This window comes from Agelaius tricolor, unplaced genomic scaffold, assembly GCF_023055355.1.
Source record: "Agelaius tricolor isolate 1412-34295 unplaced genomic scaffold, bAgeTri1.0.p SCAF_59, whole genome shotgun sequence".
Taxonomy (NCBI): Eukaryota; Metazoa; Chordata; class Aves; order Passeriformes; family Icteridae; genus Agelaius; species Agelaius tricolor.
The window spans coordinates 200,781-219,079 of NW_027269319.1; the positions used below are offsets into that span (position 1 = coordinate 200,781).

An 18,299-nucleotide genomic window follows, 5' to 3' on the forward strand; every position below is an offset into this window, starting at 1 on the left:
CCTTGTCAGAGTGGAATTGTTTTCTTGGGTACTACTGAAAGTTAGGTGTCTGTCCACTGTGTTAGAAATATGATTTCATTTAAAAAGGAATTTGTTGTTTAAGATACTTCAGTAATTCAGTGTATCAGAACAAATGCTCTAAAAAACCCCCATGCATTTTCATTTTAGAGATACCTGCATATCAGATAAATAAGTGGAAAAAAGAACCTTGAAAACCTGGTTCACCTGTAGAGTTCTTTGTTCTCTTCCATGTTTCACCTTAGAAGGAACTGCACAAAACAAAATCTAGTTCTGACACAATATAATTCCATAATCCCTCTATTACTTACCAAAGTTTCACAAGCCTTATTTCATTATGACTTATAAGCATAGCAGAGACTAATTTAAAAATAAAAAAGACAAAAGTCTTTTTTTCCTGTAAAGAATGAATTCTTTAGTCCCTGATTAACTATTAAAGGACCTAAGTTGATTCATTCCCAACACACATATATTAATTTCAGGACTGATTTTCAAGTTGTTCTAGGAAAAAAAAAAAAAGCACTTAAATCTTTGTTTATATGCAGAAAATTGCTTTGCCAGAAATTTAAATGTTTTATTAAAAATAAGATTTTTAAAAGCATTATAATTATCACCTGCAATTTAAAATCAGTAGGGATCACAAAAACAAGGAGACTTTGAGTGATGATTATATTAAATACAAATGAAGGTAGGCTAAGCCTAATTCTGCCCTTTTTTCTCCAACAGTCCTCTATGCAAAAAGCACATTGGTAGCAGGGAAGGACTTGTGCATCTTACCTGACTATTGCTAAGGTCTGGGATGGCACACATTCACACTGGAAGTAACTGTGGAAGAATACACAAATAGATGTAAAAGTTAAGCCATAAAAATGTGTTATAAAAAAACTCCCAATTTTTATTATTTTTGTAGTACAATTTTGTTATTCCATTGGATGATGAAAAGGAATTGGCATCTTTTTTTCCAACTACACTGAGCAGCTGAACAGCTGTGATGGAGTATTTGACACTTTTAAGTGTTTTATGTGACATTGTTTAACCACAGTTGGCAATCAAACACTACCCAGCCACTCACTCCCCTCCTGTGGGATGGGGGAGACAATCAGAAGAGTAAAAATTAGAAAACTGTAGATGCAGATAAGGACAGTTGAATAAACAGAAAAGGAAGAAAATTACGATGATGATGATGATGATGATGATGATGATGATGATGATAATAATAATAATAATAATAATAATAATAATAGAGAATCTACAAAACAAGTGAGTCACAATACAGTTGCTTACCACTTGCTGACTGATTTCTAGGCAATCCCTGAGCATGGCCTCCAGCCCACTTTCTCCACAGGTATATCCTCAGCATGATGCCATAAGGTCTGGAACTATCATTTTTGCTGGTTTATGTGACTCCCTCAAATTCTTGTGCCACTCAGCTCTCTTCCTGGCAAGGCATGAGAAACTTACTCTAGCAACAAAAATATCAGTGCATTTTCAACATTCTCATACTAAATTCAAAACACAGTACTATTCTACTTAATAGAAAGAAAATTAACCATCCCAGCCAAAACCAGAAATAAATCATTTGGACTTGTTAGAAGTGAAAATCTAGCTGAAGTGAAAGCTAGGAATTCAGAGCAAATCCTGCATTACTGTATCACACACAGATGACTGATGGTTTCTTTTGATCTTGGAAGCTGGCTGTACACAGCTGTGAATTTACACAGCAGTCAGCTGCTTTACAAAGCTAAAACAGAAAGATAAAGAATGGGTGTAAAACTGAGCTCCATACTTAAGAAATACAGTCTTTGCAATCAGAAGGAATGAGAGATTGGTAGAAATCCATGGTTTTCCACTTTGCCAGTTCCATTGTGGCTAGTTAATAGGGATTTGGGTAGAATTTTGGCATTGTGGTGCCCAGCATTACCCTCAGGATCTCAGTGAAATACCGTATATACTGTTTGCTGTACATTAATTCATGCAAGTCAATTTTGGGTCTAGGTGACATAATCCAAAAGACTTTTAGGTCCAAACACCATACAAGTAAGGCTGGTTGTTTCAAGGCCACTTTTCAGCTGCTCTTGGTGGTGCAGCTCTTTCACAGATTGAAACATTTAAGCCTCAAGTGGCTTTAGAACATCCAACACTCCTTAAACAAGCTGTTGACATTTATAGTCCTCTGCCACTGAGATGAACAGAACTGGTGCTTCTGATTCATAAAGAATGTTTGGTGTTGGTGTTCTCTGTATGGGCATGAGGTAGTGCCTCTATCTTCTGATAACACTTATGTAGCAGACAGGATTCTGGATCATTAAAACGGAAAGGCAGTCTATGGATTTAAAATCACAGAATCACAGAATGGCTTGAGTAGGAAAGGGACCTTAGAAATCATCCAGTTCTGGGTTGAAACTCTGCCATGCATAAGGACACCTCTTGCTTTGGGAAAATGGTGAATACAGTCTTGTAAAAGTAGCAATTAGTGATGAATTCTGCATGTTGAGGTCTCATGATAAGTAAATACCAGCAAAATGAAACTAAATTAAAGCATCATTTTCTGTCTATGCTATTGAAAATTTACTGTTGGACGGACCTGCCTGTTACTTCCAACTTGAGTCATAATTCATGAAGCATTTTTCACTATTAAAGTTTTGTGGGTTTTTTCCCAGCCCTTATATTTTACTTAAAAATATCATTCTGGAATTCTCATTTACAAAACTCTGAAGCAAATCCTTCCCATATTGCTCCCTTCCCTTCAGTGACCACTGAACAAATCAAGATTTCACTCTGCATCCCTGTTCTACCAATCTAGGTGAAAATCTGCCTTCTCCTGAATAACTTCACTAGTCCTATTATTATATAGGTATTTTTAGCATGTTTAGACTATGGAGTGTAGCCTCAAGTGAGAAGAAACTGAACATGGATGCAATGTCTGAATAAGAAGGTGTATGTGACACTTCCAGTAAAACACTGTGTCACCTCAAATCATCTCCATTTTCTTGGGCTCCCACTTCCAGTCAGGGCATTTGCATTTACCCCAGGTGAATTGCAGCAATCTATCACAACCACTTTGAATTGCTGTTTCATACTTGTAAAGGGCTCTTGTTGCTGGGTTGTTTTGGTTTTTTTGAAGGGTTTCCTTTGAGTTTTGAGGGGGTTTTTTCTTTGGTTTTTGTTGGGGATTTTTTTTTTTTTTTTTTTTTTTTGTTATTTTTCTTCCTCAAAAGCCATTAACAGTAAAAACAGAGTCTCAGTCAGGACACCTGACTTCCTGGTGACAGTGTATACAGAGGCAGAATTCTCTGCTTTAGGGTTTTATAGTGTAATTTTCATTCTCTGCCCTTTCCCTTCCACTGCAGTGGCGACAGACACAGGAATAACCTCAGTAAGTTATACACAGCTTTCCAAGACCAGTATCCCTGTTACTGCTCTCCAAAGGCATTATCTGCAGTCTTGCTGTTTTGCTGCAGATGCATACAAGTCCTATCCCTCACCAGCAATTGTACCTTCTCCTCATACTGCTTTAAATTGGTTAAAACCTGTCAGGCGCTGAGTGCTCCATTTCATTTCTGAGTCCAGGGCCAGCAGATACTTGGGAAATGCATGCAGCTACAGCATGCCTGAGCTGGAATGCTTTGTGACCTACTTCTGTCTCTGAACTCCTCAGGCTGGAAATATGCAGAATTCAATTTTGAAATGTATTTCTTATGGCACTAGAACAAATGCATTGATTGGATGCCATATACTCAGTGAAGTCATTTTACAGTGATGATGGGGATTAAACTGACATATCTCTACTCACTGCTTCATTTTAGGCATCCTGGTTTCAAGACATTGTGAATTCTAGCACCTATAAAGGAGATTGGTAAGTAATACGAAGATCTGCAGAAAAAAACCTCATGCTTCCCCTGTGTGGTCAGTTATGTTCGCCGGGTGATCCAGTCTGTAAGTCCACAAACTCCATTTCTGACAACTTTTTAATTATTTTTCCATCTGAAAAAGATGTGGAAAATAACTTTTGTCCTCGTACCCTTTCTATTTCACAAATGCTGACACACGCTATGTATCTTTTGCAACACTAAATTTAAATATTCTTTTCCAAGATAAGCCATTAATATGTTGGTATTTAAAAGCTATGTGAATTTGAAGAAAAAAAATAACATGCAACTGTCAAATAATAAAACATTAAAATACACAAAACCTTTCTCAGTGCTCTCTATTAGGTGGACTGACTGAGGGCAATCTTAATAAGCAACGATGGTACTCACAAACTGCAGCTGTATTCACTGCCTTTAACATGCTATCAGAACACTGTTTCTCATGCACCAGAGGAGATTTCACCAGAGGAGATTGCTTTACAATCTGAGAGACTAAAACCACTATAGAAATCTAAGGGAATAGTATGGAGTAAATTTTAGTATTTTTTCAATTAAGTTTCAGCCTATTTTTCAATTTTTAAAAATGAACCTGTGGCAATGCCAAATAAATATTTCTTAGCAATACTTCCTAAAAGATTAGATTCCATTGTTCTTTGATTCAAACCCTGCTAGAGCACTGTCCTGCAGAGAGAGGTTTATGTTTATACCCTTTTGGTGGGTTCAGACCTCTGTGACCCAGGAAAAAAGGGCAATGCATGGGTTGTTCAAACCAAAAGGCAGTAATAAGGTGTAGGATGACCACGTTTCATGCAATAGTCAGATCATGAATGTGCCCTGCACGCTTCATGCCTGCACAGAGACAATTAATATATTGTACCTGGTTTGTCCACATCCACTCTGTGCACACACTATGGAGGCACACAGGAGCCCTCTCCTCCCTGGCAGCCCACATCTGTCTTGCTAAAAGCAGGTGACAGCAGCTGACAGAAGAAACTTCTGCCCATGTTGGCTGATGCATAGATTTAAGCAGTGACAACCTGGACGACAGGACAACTCCCAAGGTAATGGCAGCTCTTGACACCTCTTAGGTGGTAGGGATCTTAATAAAAAGTCTTTCAATAGAAAGACAAGTGAGTGCAAGGAATGGAGACTTAAAATAAAAACACTGTGCAAAGAAAGAAAAGCACAGGAAATCCATTATCAAGCTACTACTAACAAGATGAGAACGCTTTGTTGCTAGGTAACAAAATATCTAAGTAATTATTTGTAAATGGATTATCTCTTAGAAAGCTACACTCTCCTCTGTACCAGTCAGTTTCAATGTAATCTGGAGATAAGCCTCAAAAACCTGTCTTTAGCACTGGACAAGTATTGCAAAAACTTCCTTCATAACGAGCACACCTCATTTACATAACCTTGTTTTTCAGCGGAGGAGCTTGTTGAGTCATGTTTGTGAGGAGCTGCCAAGTCGCTGAGCTGGTCCCAGAGAGCTGCAATCACACTTCCAAGAGCTGCTTGGTCCTGCTGGTCCTGACACAGTTGTGCTGCTCGTGTTTGCTGCAGTACTTTGTGCAGTGCATTCATTCTGACAGAATGAGAGCAAAGACTGAACACAACAAACTCCTCATCATTCAAAAACCTGAATAGACAATAACTTCTTAATCTGTACCACCCTGATTCCTTCTGAAGATTCCCTGTAACTCTTAACTCTTCGAAGTTTTCATGAACAGTACTTGCAGTTCTCCCCTGGGGGAACCACTGTGTTGCACTTCGGTCTTAGCATTCCCTCTTCCATATTTCGTTGCCAGCTGGATATGTTGGTGGAGCAGAAAAATTAAAAAAGACACCGCCACAGATAAATACTGAATAGATACCTTCAGTTCTTTGTCCTGGTACATTGCTGCTGTATGAAGAGTGCACAAAACATGACATGCGAAATTCACAGGGTGACTGAATGGTTGAGGCTGGCAGGGACCTCTGGCTGTCACCTGGTCCAACCACTGCTCCAGCAGGGCCACCAAGAGCTGGTAGTTCAGGATCACTCCCACACAGCTTTTCAGTATCTCCAAGGATGGAGACACCACCACCTCTCTGGGCAACCTGTGCCAGTGCTCGGTCACCCTCACAGGGAAAAGGAGTTTCATGATGTTCAGAGGGAACCTCCTGTGTTTCAGTGTGTGCCCCTCACCTCAGGTGCTGTCACTTGGCACCCCTGGAAAGAGCCTGGATCCATCCTCCTTGCATCATCCCTGCAGGAGTTTTATGTACATTGATGAGATCCCCTGAGCCTTTTCTTCTCCAGGATAAGCTGCTCTGGTCCCTCTATGGCTTTGATGACCATTCACTGGACTCTCTCCATTGTGTCCGTGTGTCTTGTCCTGGGGAGCCCAATACTGGGCCTGGCACTCCCGGTGTGGCCTCCCCAGTGCCAAGGGGCAGCATCACCTCCCCTGCCTTGCTGGCAGCACTTCTCTTGGTGCAGCCCAGACACCACTGGCCTTGTCACAGCGGTGTCAACAGGCACATGTCGCTGGCCGATGTCCAGATCGGGATCCAGCAGGAGCCCCAGGGCCTTTCCTGACCAACCGCTTCCCACGGGGCATTCCCCGTCCGTACTGGTGCCCGGGGCTGTTCGCAGCTGCAGCACTTGGTTCTTCCCATTCTTGAAGCTCCTGCCAGCCCCTTTCTCCAGCCTGTCCCGGTCCCTGTGGACAGCACCACCACCCTGTAGTGTATCAGACCCCCCCTCAGGGCTCGGTGCCACCAGCAAGAGGGACACTGCTGTGTCACCATCCCTCAGGGGGCACCTGCCCCTCACCCACAGCCTTAGTGAAGGTGCGACACAGGACTGGACCCAGTACTGACCCCGTAGTTTTCCCCTTAAGCTTTAGCCTGTTTTTCTCGTGCAATTGTACAGGAAGCTGTGGTAATAACAAATAAACATCTCCCTGCATTTCTTAGCTAAATGGTTCTTTGATTCAAACACCGCTAGAGCTCTGTAAGTGAAAGACGACACACGGTGGCGTGGCACCCTCTGAACACACTCTGCGTCGCCCACCGCCACCCTCTGGGCTCGTATTTCCCTGGCGCCCGTAGCCCATTGTTCGCGGGTGTGTGTCACAGCGTTTCCGCACACCCCCACAGCTCCGACCCTGCCCGCCGCCATTGCCACCGTCCCTCCCTCAGCCTGGCGGAAGTCGCGTACGCGGCCTCGGCGCTAACGTCGCGCCTTCTCACAGGCTGCGGCTTTTGACAGATGGCCCCATTGACCAATAGAATCTCGCATGGTGCCGCTGGGGGCGGGCCCTCTCCGCCGCCGTAGCGCGGGGCGGGGCAGGGAAGGTACTGCTGTCATGGCCGCCGCCGCCGGCGCCGCGTCCCCGGCGGACAAGGAGAGGTACCGTGAGCACGGCTTGTTTGGGGTCGGGTCCTTCTGGGTTTCTTCGTTGACGTGTCAGTCAGGGCTCGCGAAAGAGAAAATGCGCGCGGAGGAAGAGGTGGTGGTTTCAATCCCCTTGGAGCGAGAGATGATGGTGGTTGGCATTAAATCCCTGTGGGACAAGGGATGGTGGTGACACTTGTGTGGTTGGGAACTCAGCGACGAGACTGGAGTTCCGCAGAACCCAGAGCTAGTCGGCCCATAAACATGGCAGTAGCACAGAGTGGAGAACACCTCTGGACAAAAGAAGGAGAAAACAGTAGAAGTTGAGGTGATTAATTTTGTGGTTTTTAGAGGCAGCCAGGAGCGTGATCCTTGTCACGCTCTTGTCATTTAGCTAATTGGAATCTGTCTGCACCATATGTTTTACTGATTTTAACTATTTTCTTATGCTTTCGTAGATCCTTATTAATAAAATCAACGCGAGTCTTCTTCTACATTCCCTTGGTCTCAGCTAGTTGGTTTTTTAATTGTCTAATTAGTATAATTGACGTTCTCTCACGCTAATCCCGTGTATGTGCTTGACAAGTGTAAATCTATTGAAAAATCATTAAGCCAGTTTCTAAGAGCGCAGTGTTTTAGTAGCTTTTAGAAATGTACCCAAATCTGGGGTGATTTCTGTGTGAATTAAAAAAAAAAAAAAAACAAAACAATCACAGAACTTAGTTAATAGCGTAGTGGAACCTTTTCGGAAAATGTTAATTATTTTCAGGGAAATAAGTGTGTACCATGCTTCAAGATTGTAAGAAATAGGTCAAAGGGTTCTGTTTCAGCCTCATGGTTTTGGTTTGGGGTTTGTTTTTTTTTTTTTTTTCCTCAGAGTGGGTAGTGCCATCCCTTGTACACATAGTGCCCAAAAAATGGTGTTGTGCAGTGTCCATGATAACTCAAAGTGGGATTTTGCAGCATCTTATTAAGCAGTCTCTGGAAAACAAATGGTTGTTCTAAGCTGCTGTGGGAACTTCTGTGTTGTAGCCATGACATTTATTTTCTGTTTTACTAGGAAAATACTGCATAAGCATTAAGGAGTTGATACAGCTTGCTTAAAAACTTGCTATTTTCTCTTTTTAGATTCATCTGCATTTATCCAGCTTATTTGAACAACAAGAAGACAATAGCAGAAGGAAGAAGGATACCTATAGACAAGGTAATTTCATGGGTGGCAGGGAAAATAGGACATTTTGTTTTGCAATGCACCAGTGTGTAGAGTGCTGGAAAATACATCTCTCTGATCTTTCCATTCCCCCATGGCATGGAAATAACAGTGTATTTGAAGGTTACCTAGTGCCAGCACGTGAATTTAGCAGGGGAGTCCTGAGCTGAAGTGTTTGCTTTCATGGGAGCAGCACCTTGAGCAAGCAGATGAAGTAATGAGGAGCTGAATACACTCAGCTGCCTACACAGATAGTTTGCAGAATTTGAAAGCAGTGCAGAAAAGAGTAGTTGGCTGATGATTGGGTGCTGGTGACTGACTATATGAGCCTGTACTCTGTGTGCTGTGCATGTGACACACAGGCATGGTAGTTACTGCTGCTTTGGATCTGTCCAGAAGTAGTTTTTCGTCATGTCACTCATTTGTAATAATTTTAGCAAGCAGTCTGGGAATATAAAGGGCTTTCTTTACTGCTTAGGGTTTGGGGTTTTTTTAAAAATAAAAGCTTTCTTGAGTATGCAAATTGCCTGTGAAAGGTCTACCTATGGGAAGAACCTGCTGCCTTCTGGAAAAAAATTTTGTGGGTTTTTTCTCTCTGCTGTAAGTTTGCTCTTTCACAGCAAATTCACAGCTTTTGCTATCTCTGTACATACAATAACTGTTAATTTCAATTACTTTTTCTAAGTGATTCTTTAACTTGCTCCCCTGTCCTAGTGAATTCTATCTCATCTGTTTCCTGGTGTCTTACTCTTTTTTTTTTTTTTTTTTATGTTTTCTAAAGCACAGCATCACTGACATATGACTTCTACACTAGATTTGTACTTTCTCTTTCCCCATCAGCTTTTCCTAATTACTGAGTATAAGGTGAGAAACTGGTAACTATTTTTTTTATTGGCAGGTCATAGTTGAAAATTAATTAATTTTAACACATTGTTTTAACAGGCTGTTGAAAACCCCACATCTACAGAAATCCAAGATGTATGTGCAGCAGTAGGATTCAATGTGTTACTAGAGGTAATTAAAAAAAAAGTCCCACGTACAAAAACCTCCAAATTCGTTATGCCTGTTTGTTCTTTCATCATGTCTTTTTTTAATAAGTTGTGGTTCAGAAGTTTTGTTACTAGCTTTGCTTGCTTTATATGATAGCTGACCATAATCATGAAGTAAATGTTGCATTCCTTATGCAAGTCAGGAATATCTCAGATCTCTCAGACAATGTGACTTTTAAAGCTTATTAAAAATTACTTCTGTTTTACCATCCGTCTTAGAAGACTTTCCTGGATGTTTATAAGTGTGTCAGAATAAAAGCTGTTCTTGCAAACTGCAACTCTGCAAATTAAGCTTCTAAAAACAGATGTTTCTAATGGAAGGTAATGACCTTTGCAATTAATCTTGTATAGGAATAGGATTCTGATAATTGGAATCTTCATAGTCGTTTGGAGTTATGTTTCAGCCAGACAGCTTTAGCTTTTTATTGCAGTACATGCTTGCTCTTTAAATAAACTTTTTCCTTAGGGAATGAGTCTGGATTTCTGGAGAGGTAACTTCACACATAATTTCCTGAAGTAATTATTAATTTAGAACTGTTGTTTTTCTAAGAAGAATACAGGTTCTCTTCCAGAGGTAGCCAAAAGCCTGCTACAAAATCAGTTTGTTTTTCGGAAGTATCTGGACAGTGCACACCATCTGTACTGAGAAACCTGTGATGTTTCATCAAGAATGAAGGCTGTAATTAGCCAAAAGCAGTGATTGTGACCTATCACTTGCTATCCCTAGGTGTTCAGAAGGGTTGGTAGCAGTGGAGACAAAACAAAAACCTGTGCCCCTGTGGTCCAGACCACTGGGGACATAAAATGGTCCCTGTAACAGTTTACTCACAAAATTGCTCAGTACCTGGAGTTGCTTTCAGCAGTGCCTCTGAAACAGTTGTGTCTTCAAATGCACTTTATAATACATTTCTCCTTTTGTGTGACAGAAGAACAAGATGTATCCCAGAGAATGGAACAGAGATGTGCAGTACAGAGGTAGAGTACGAATCCAGCTAAAACAAGATGATGGCAACCCATGTTTACCTCAGTTTCCAACACGTGAGTAGAGTGCCTGGGTTTAGGTACCTCGCCTGTTGTTAATAAACCAGGAAGACTTGGTTTGTTTTATGTTAACAGCCTGCTTAATTAGTTTTAACTATTATAAATCCTATATTTTACCGTTAAATCTCATTGCTTGTATAAGTCAACAAAATTAAGTTGTGAGCATTGAGTAAAGTTTGTAAAATGCTGTTGCCTTTGATTCTGCTGCTTCTGCAGCCGTGTCATTGGAGGGGCTTGTGGGGAACATTGTGTGATTGCTGTGTGGAACAAAGCCTCTGTTCAGTTTTGGCTTAGTGCTTTGTTGACATTTAAAACAGTTTAGTTCTTAAATGGCTAAATTCCACCGTTTTTTTTTTAGGATACATACATCATCTGGGCATAAGAGTGGATGCTAAATTGATAAAACACAATACTGAGTTCAGCTGAATTTTCCACTGGCCATTTTCATAAATTAACAATGAAGCAGCTTCCCTTAACTAATTAATAGAAATTATTCATCTTGAATGTCAATTGTAATGTAATTTTTTGCATTTTTTCTGAAGATGAATCCCTAAGTAAAAGAGAAACAGTATATATCTTAAGGAAAGAGCAAGAAGAGTGCTGGGTATACAGTAGCATAAGAGTGCTGACAGAGAGAGATGATTTAAAACCAGAGTCCTGCTGGAGGGCAGCAGTGCCTTTCTAAAAATGTGTTTCACGTTTGCCTGATCATTCTGTCACCAGTGTTCTGGATCAGCAGGAGGTGGATGAAAAGAGTAGCAGAAAGCGTGTAGGCACTTTGGAGATTGTCAGGTTATGTGGCTTTTCCAGACTAATGTGACACTTATCAGTCCTGCATTTTTATTTTTTTTCCCCCAAGAATTTTTCACAAGCTGCTTGCTGTTCAGGGGAAGGAAGCAGATTTGCCAGGCTTTATATCTGTTGTTAACATAGCAGGCATGCATTGATGTCTCCCTGTATTTTAGGTAAATCAGTGATGCTATATGCTGCAGAAACGATTCCCAAACTGAAAACAAGAACTCAGAAGATGGGAGGTAGTGATCAAAGCCTTCAGCAAGGAGAGGGAGGCAAGAAAGGTAAAGGGAAGAAAAAGAAATAAATTAACTTCTGGAGTCACTGTTGCATCGCATAGTTGTACTTACAGGAAGTACAGATGGACACCATGCAGCAACTTTGAAGTGAAGATACAAGCAAGAAATGAAGAGGTGAAGCTGAGTAGAACTGCCTGCTTTTCTTGGAACTGGAATGCATGTAACTGCCTTGCATCTGTGTAACAATAAATCTCTTTTCACACACAACCTGCATGTCTGATGTTAGCACCCACTTTAAAAGCAGAAGAACATAAGCAAATAGGGTGGGTGGGAGAATTTTTTTTTCCCAAAAGAAATATGCACCTTTTCAAATCTGGTTGCCTCAGTAAACCATTTATTTATGATAGGGAAGCAATTGTCTTAATTCTCTGCTATTCTGTATGAGGAAGAAATTCTTCACCATGAAGGTAGTGGAGGCAGAGGTTGTGCAGACAAGTTGTGGATGCCCCATTCCTGGAAGTGTTCAGTCCCAGGCTGGAGGGGACTTTGAGCAACCTAATTGTTATGGTTTCACCCCAGCTGGCAACTAACCACCATCCAGCCCCTCCCTCACTCCCCACCCTAAATGGGATGCAGGGAAAGATAATCAGGAAAGAAGAAGTTTGTGGGTGTAGGTAAGAACAGTGTAATAATTTAAACTAAATAAAATTCAATAATGCAAGTGACAGTGATTACAATAAAAATATAATTATTTTTAATGAGATAAAAATAAAAATGAGATAAAAATACTTTTTTTTTTTTTTTTTTAATGAGAGGAAAAAAATCAAAACAAGTGATGCCCAATACAATTATTCACCACCTGCTGACTGATGTCCAGCCCACCCCCAGCAGTGATCACCCCTTCTGGCCAATCTCCCCTGTTTATATACTTACTGGATATGCTAATTTGTGATATGGAATATCCCTTTGGCCAGCTTAGGTCCTGGCTTCTTGCCACACCTCCTCACTGGTAGAGCATGAGGCACAGAAAAGTCCTTGATTTAAGATAAGCACTGCTCAGGAACAAGCAGAACACCAGTGTGTTAGCAGTATTATTCTCACACTGAATCTAAAATACAGCACTCACAGCTGCTGGGAAGAAAATTCACTGGATTGCAGCTGCCAGGTTCCACTTCCCAAAATCTCATCAAGTTCCTCTCTTGGTACATACACAGAGATAAAATTCCCTTAAATTATGGACCATCCCTATAAAAGCCCATTGAGTTCACCGAGTGCATGACCCTGGGCTCCATCTGTCAGAACCAGTTTTCAGGCAGGAGAGAAGGTGTGTGGTGTTTGAATGTTGCATGTGGAAAGCAGTTCTGAATCCATCACTGCTGTGCTCATGGTTCCATCAAAGTTCATTAATGTGTGATCAAAAGGGAGTTGGGATCAGAGCTCCAGATCCAGCACAGCAGACATGCACCGTGGGGTGGCCAATGTGGTGATGGGCACAGGGCCATCATAGAAATGATAATTCGCAGTGTTACATAGTAATTAGTATAATTAATTGGCTATTCTTTCCCAAAATCAAGTCCCTTTGACCACCAGGCTTTTCCATCCTTTCACGGGACCCACCATGTGCATCCAGGTCCCTGAGCAAAAACAATCCCAGGGATGGGTTTTCCTTTGCCTGATGTAGGGATAACTCAGACACTTTTCCCCAGCATGTTTTTAATGTTCACTGCAGGAACTTTATCCCCTTGTACAATAAGCAAAAGTTTAGACTGGGCCACACCAGGTGGTGGGCAATCCCTGGGTGTTGACTGACCGGGTGGCCTTTGCTAAATGTGCTCCCCAGGAGGTGAAGGTCCCACCACCCCCTGCTCTCAGTGTGGTCTTTTACCATCCATTGCATCATTTGATCTTTCCAGAGGCTGATGTGGTGGCATGACAGGGAATGTGATATTCCCACACAGCGCCATGCTCTTTGACCCAAGTGTTCATGAGGTTGCTTTGGAAACTAATCCCATTATCTGACTCGATTTTGTCTGGTGGACTGTGCCCCCATAAGACCTGCTTTTCAAGACCCAGGACAGTGGTGTGGTACAAATGGTGTTTCCAGCCATCCAATGGTTGATCCCCCCACTGTGAGCTCTTGTCTTGGTAGATTTAGGGGACTGATACACTCAAGCTGCCTGGCTCTACCATATTGACATTTCAGCCATTGTCCTCCATACCTCCATAAAGCTGCCTTCTTCACACAGCTTTGATCATGCTGCCTATTTCACATCCAGAACCTCTGTGATAGTGCCCATGCTCAAGTCCACCGCTCAAACACACCATCAGTTTAGCCAGGACAGGACCCTGCCCATGTCACTCCGTGATTCATTCCAGAGTGATGTTGGATTCTGCAGGAAAGGAATGTCTATGTACACACTCACATCCCTCCTGCTCTCTTCTCACTATTAGGGAGAATTCTTGCCTTTCAATGTGAGCAGTTACGCAGATTCTCTAAAACAGAAATGTTTAGGAGAGGAAGACCTGTGTTCTAAGGCTGTAATTGACGATGGTCATATACAAATGTCTTTAGGAGAGATTTTTCTGGTGATGTAAGAGTTTATATGAGCTATCTTTAGAGTGTCTGGCATAAACTTTGAGAAGTTAGTTAAATGGTATCCCTGTGAGCTGATGAAATGCCATGGGATATGAGATGTGGAAACAGATGCTGTATGAAAAGGGGTTTTTGTAGCAGAAAACAACTGGACATATTTAGAGGTTATTAAGGCACATCCACTCTATTATAGAATTAGGGAAGTGCTACAGTTAGTTGCAATATGGGGGGAATTACCAGGAATGGAAGATACACTTGTCATATAAAAGACTATAATTTCCCACAGATTGTTAGCCTCAAATTATTCCTCGATTCTGCTGAGTGATGAGTTTTTTCTGAATTTTTGAGATTTTTTCTGAAACTTTTAAATAAAATGAGAGCTCTATGAAAAATTAAAATCACATCATGCTTAACTTTTGTAAATCAGAGCTTTAGACTACAGACAGCTGAAAAATGTGGAGGTCGAGTCTTGTGGGATTTAATTTACTGTGGTCTGAAATTAAATACCTTCAGAAGTGGTCTGACCTATCTGTATGTATGAGAAAGAATCTTAGTGGCATTGCTTATCAAACTTTCCTGATCTAAGAACCCAAAATACTAAAACTATTTTAAAGTCTAGCAATCTTGCTAGGAAAGACAAGAAAGACTTCGGAAAAGGGTAATATTGAGCTCAAATACATGAAATGTGAATTAGTCAAACTAACAAAAAGAAAGCTCTGTGGATATTTTGGGTAAAGCTGATTTATGTATTTTAAAGCCCTGCTAGGAAATCAGATGATTACTACCATTAGGAAGTTGAAGACTGAGTTCCCTATCTCCTATCTGCTTATCCTCCCATCTTTTAAATGGGACTGTTTTGCTTTTTATGATTTCTGGATTAAGACTTAGTATATTATATGAGCAATATTTGTTCCTAGACAAGGCAGCACAAAGTTAAACACACCTCCCCTTTTCCTAACAGAGTTAAGTTTATAAACTAGACTTTCATTTCTGTTTTTGAATAAGCTGGGTTCCTTGGAGGATTTAAAACAAGCAGGTCAAGACCACCTCAGTTCTTCCTCAGTTAACAGATTATGCCTCATTTCTGGGAACAGGCAAAATTTTATGGACCATTGTGGGACTGGGAGTGGACACAAGTCAGCTGTAAAAATACAGAAATATTGCAATATTTTTATATGCAAAAATACAGAAATATTTTCATCTGAATGCTGTGAATATTTTTTTAAATTATTATTTTATTTTTGGGGGGCAAATGGGTGATAATGAATGTCCTTTTATTCCACCTGCCTTGCTTTTACAGTTTTCTGTAAGGTTTTGTTTATGCAGTATCATTGCTAAAAAGACACTCTGGTCTGAGATTTCCTGTAGGTGGCAACAGTAATAAAGGAAGGCATGCATCCATGAGTGGGAGTTTACTCAGCATCCAGGAGAGGAGGAATATGGATAATGAACTAGTGTCACAGTCCAGCTCTAAAAGTACATGTCCGTTATTATTTCCCTATACCATTTTCTAGATACCTGAGCAAAATTAAACATTTGAAATGGACATATAAGCTCAAAATCCTTATAACAATTCTTACAACAATTTCTGTGTCAGGAATGGATGGCAACATTGACATTGAGCATCAAGGAGATGTGATGATACAGGCAATCAATAACAGAATGACTAAAAATGAGAATTCAGCACTGTTGTGAGATAGGTGGTTTATTCTTTCAGATGTATAGCATGTAGCTGCTATAGCAGAAGCACACCATAATTACTCAATTCTTAATTGAGTAATTAAAGAGAGGGAGCTTTAAAAGGTTATTTTGAAATGTATTTAAGTTGAGAAGTGACAATAGTATGTGACCATATGTAATTGTCAGCCTTCAGCTATGAAGTAACTCAAAGAACAGCACTGCAAAAAACAGCTGGTCTTAAAAAACTTGCCTGTGTGTACATCCTGTTCCTTGTGTGTGTTTAAGAGAAACTTGTTGCCAGAACTCCCTTTTGGGGCACATATACCTGTGGGATATTTGTATGTGTTCTACTTGGGAGCATGAGAGATGGTGGCTCCTAGATTCCTCCTCTGGAGCTACACATGCAGTGAAATGGAATGGAATGGGATGGTATGGCATGGAATGGCATGGAATAGAATGGGATATACTATTTCAGGAAGGGAAAGGATGTAAAATGATCATCCAAACCAACTGCCTGACAACTTCAGGGCTGACCAATAGTTAAAGCACGCTATTAAGGATATTGTCCCAATGCCTCAACACTGACAGGTCTGGGGCATTGACCACTCTCTCTAGGAAGCCTGTTCCAACGTCTGAGCACCCTCCTGGTAAAGAAATGCTTCCCAGTGTCAAGTCTGAACTTCCCCTGGCACAGCTTTCAACAAGTCCCACATGTTCTGTCACGGGACACCAGTTATTTAGCTTCTTCCAGTTACAGACTGGCCTTTGTGGGGTTATTTTCTCTCGTAGGATAAGGGATACCCTTTTCAAAGTGGTTTTTTTTCCTAAATAAAAATATAATTTATTACTATTAAGTAATTTGCTTTATTATATAATAATAATTAATAATAATAAAGAATTAAGTACCCCTTGCCATAGTGGCTGTGTAAGGGAGATGGAAAGAAACAGACAATCCAAACAGTAGTTTGGGGTCTGGGAAAGAGCAGAGGACACTGCAGGTAGGAACTGCATAGTCTGAACTGTAGTGCTATTTCCTATGAAGCAGCATGTGTGCCTCTTTTCATCTGTCAAGGTTTGGGTGTTCTTGGGGTGTAGTTTTTTGGGTTTTGTCTGTTTGCTTCTCAAGTAGAAGAACTTAGACATGTCTAAGAAATCTTCATGTATTCTTCTCCGGCAAAGATCCAGTAATACAAAATATAAAGTTTTTTGGAATTTCACAGCCACAGCAAAGGTATAAACTACATTGCATTCCAAAGTATGCTAAATTCAAAGTTAATTATTTTTACTTGACCAGTTCATGAGTTCATGTGGTCATCTGAAGATTTTTTTGCTACAGAAACTCTTAATGGTTTCTCTATCTGTAGGAAACAAGATTTTCAAGACGCTGTAACAACATGGTTGCACAATTGAGGACTTCCTTAGTAGCCCTGGGTTGTCATTCCTCAAGAACAGTTTCATTCCATCACATTGGATGTAGAAGTTCTCTAGAAAACAAGACGTTTGTCATATTTGTTAGGCGCACTTTACAGAAAATGAGAATCTCTCATTACCTTCAAGGATTTGTGGTTTTGTTTTTTAAAACTCCATTCTTCCTCCTTTGCATAAGGAAACTATTGTTTGTGGAATAAGAAATGGAGGTGGAAGATGACTAAGGAATTAGTAATAAAAATTTTAGTTCATTCTCAGATTATTTACAAGGAGTTGGCAAGACTGGAATGCAAACTCAAGAAAATTCCTTTTATTTGTCAAATTAAATGTAGTGAGGGTTTGACCTGACAAATACTAGTCACACCTTCCACTACTTAAAAGAATTTCTATGCTTTGTTAATTGGCTTGCTCTGGGTTGGAGAGTTTTCATTATTCTATCACTAGTGGTGATGTTATCGTTGGTGGGGGAAGTTATGTTTTCCTGAACTTATTTTCCTTTTTTTGTTGCGTTTGGAAAGGAGTCAGGTAAAGCACATGAAATGTCCTATAAAGAGTGGCAACATCAGTCTCAGGTAAGTGGAACACCACTGCTAGTAAGTATTTAGCATTGTTTGTTGAGATAATTTATGGAATACCAGGAAACCCATGGGAGAGGAAAAACTTCAAAATCCCTGTAGTTTACAGTCTTTCCTCTCTATGTTTCTAGAGAATCCTAAACCTTGATGATTCCCAGGTAAGCCAGGCTATGAAGCCTAGAAAGATGCTCGTGGTGCTCACTGTTGGGAAGAGTTCTGCATTCCAAACTCTTCTGTAAGGGTCTGATGCTCTAAATCTGCTTGGCTGCACCCTCAGATTGGCATGAGGCAGAGACACTTCCTTTGGAGTTTAAGAGGTTTCTATTGGTTCCACAATAATGAACTTCAGGGAGGGGGAAAAAAAAGTGAATACCGTGTAAAGACCTTCTGCCTTCCTAAAGTAGCCAGGTTTTCACTGTTGAG

The 18,299-nt window shown here is 40.7% G+C and overlaps 1 protein-coding gene across 2 annotated transcripts; it reads left to right on the forward strand.

Moving 5' to 3' along the window:
- The first annotated feature begins 7,193 nt into the window (after positions 1 to 7,193).
- On the forward strand, positions 7,194 to 11,867 carry SRP19 (signal recognition particle 19). Of its 2 annotated transcripts, XM_071456470.1 has the most exons (5): positions 7,194 to 7,284; positions 8,398 to 8,473; positions 9,422 to 9,493; positions 10,455 to 10,566; positions 11,535 to 11,867. In XM_071456470.1, the coding sequence occupies exons 1-5, from the start codon at positions 7,241 to 7,243 to the stop codon at positions 11,666 to 11,668; spliced, it is 438 nt and encodes a 145-aa protein (XP_071312571.1). In that variant the 5' UTR covers positions 7,194 to 7,240; the 3' UTR covers positions 11,669 to 11,867. The 2 variants fall into 2 exon arrangements, with proteins under 2 accessions (XP_071312571.1, XP_071312572.1); XM_071456471.1 differs by lacking the exon at positions 9,422 to 9,493.
- Positions 11,868 to 18,299: the final 6,432 nt, after the last annotated feature.

Coding starts and splice junctions, on each gene's coding strand:
- SRP19 (XM_071456470.1), top strand. CDS start 7,241: ATGGCCGCCGCCGCCGGCGCCGCGTCCCCGGCGGACAAGGAGAG. Junction 8,474..9,421: donor GAAGGATACCTATAGACAAG/GTAATTTCATGG, acceptor TTGTTTTAACAG/GCTGTTGAAAACCCCACATC. Junction 9,494..10,454: donor GATTCAATGTGTTACTAGAG/GTAATTAAAAAA, acceptor TTTGTGTGACAG/AAGAACAAGATGTATCCCAG.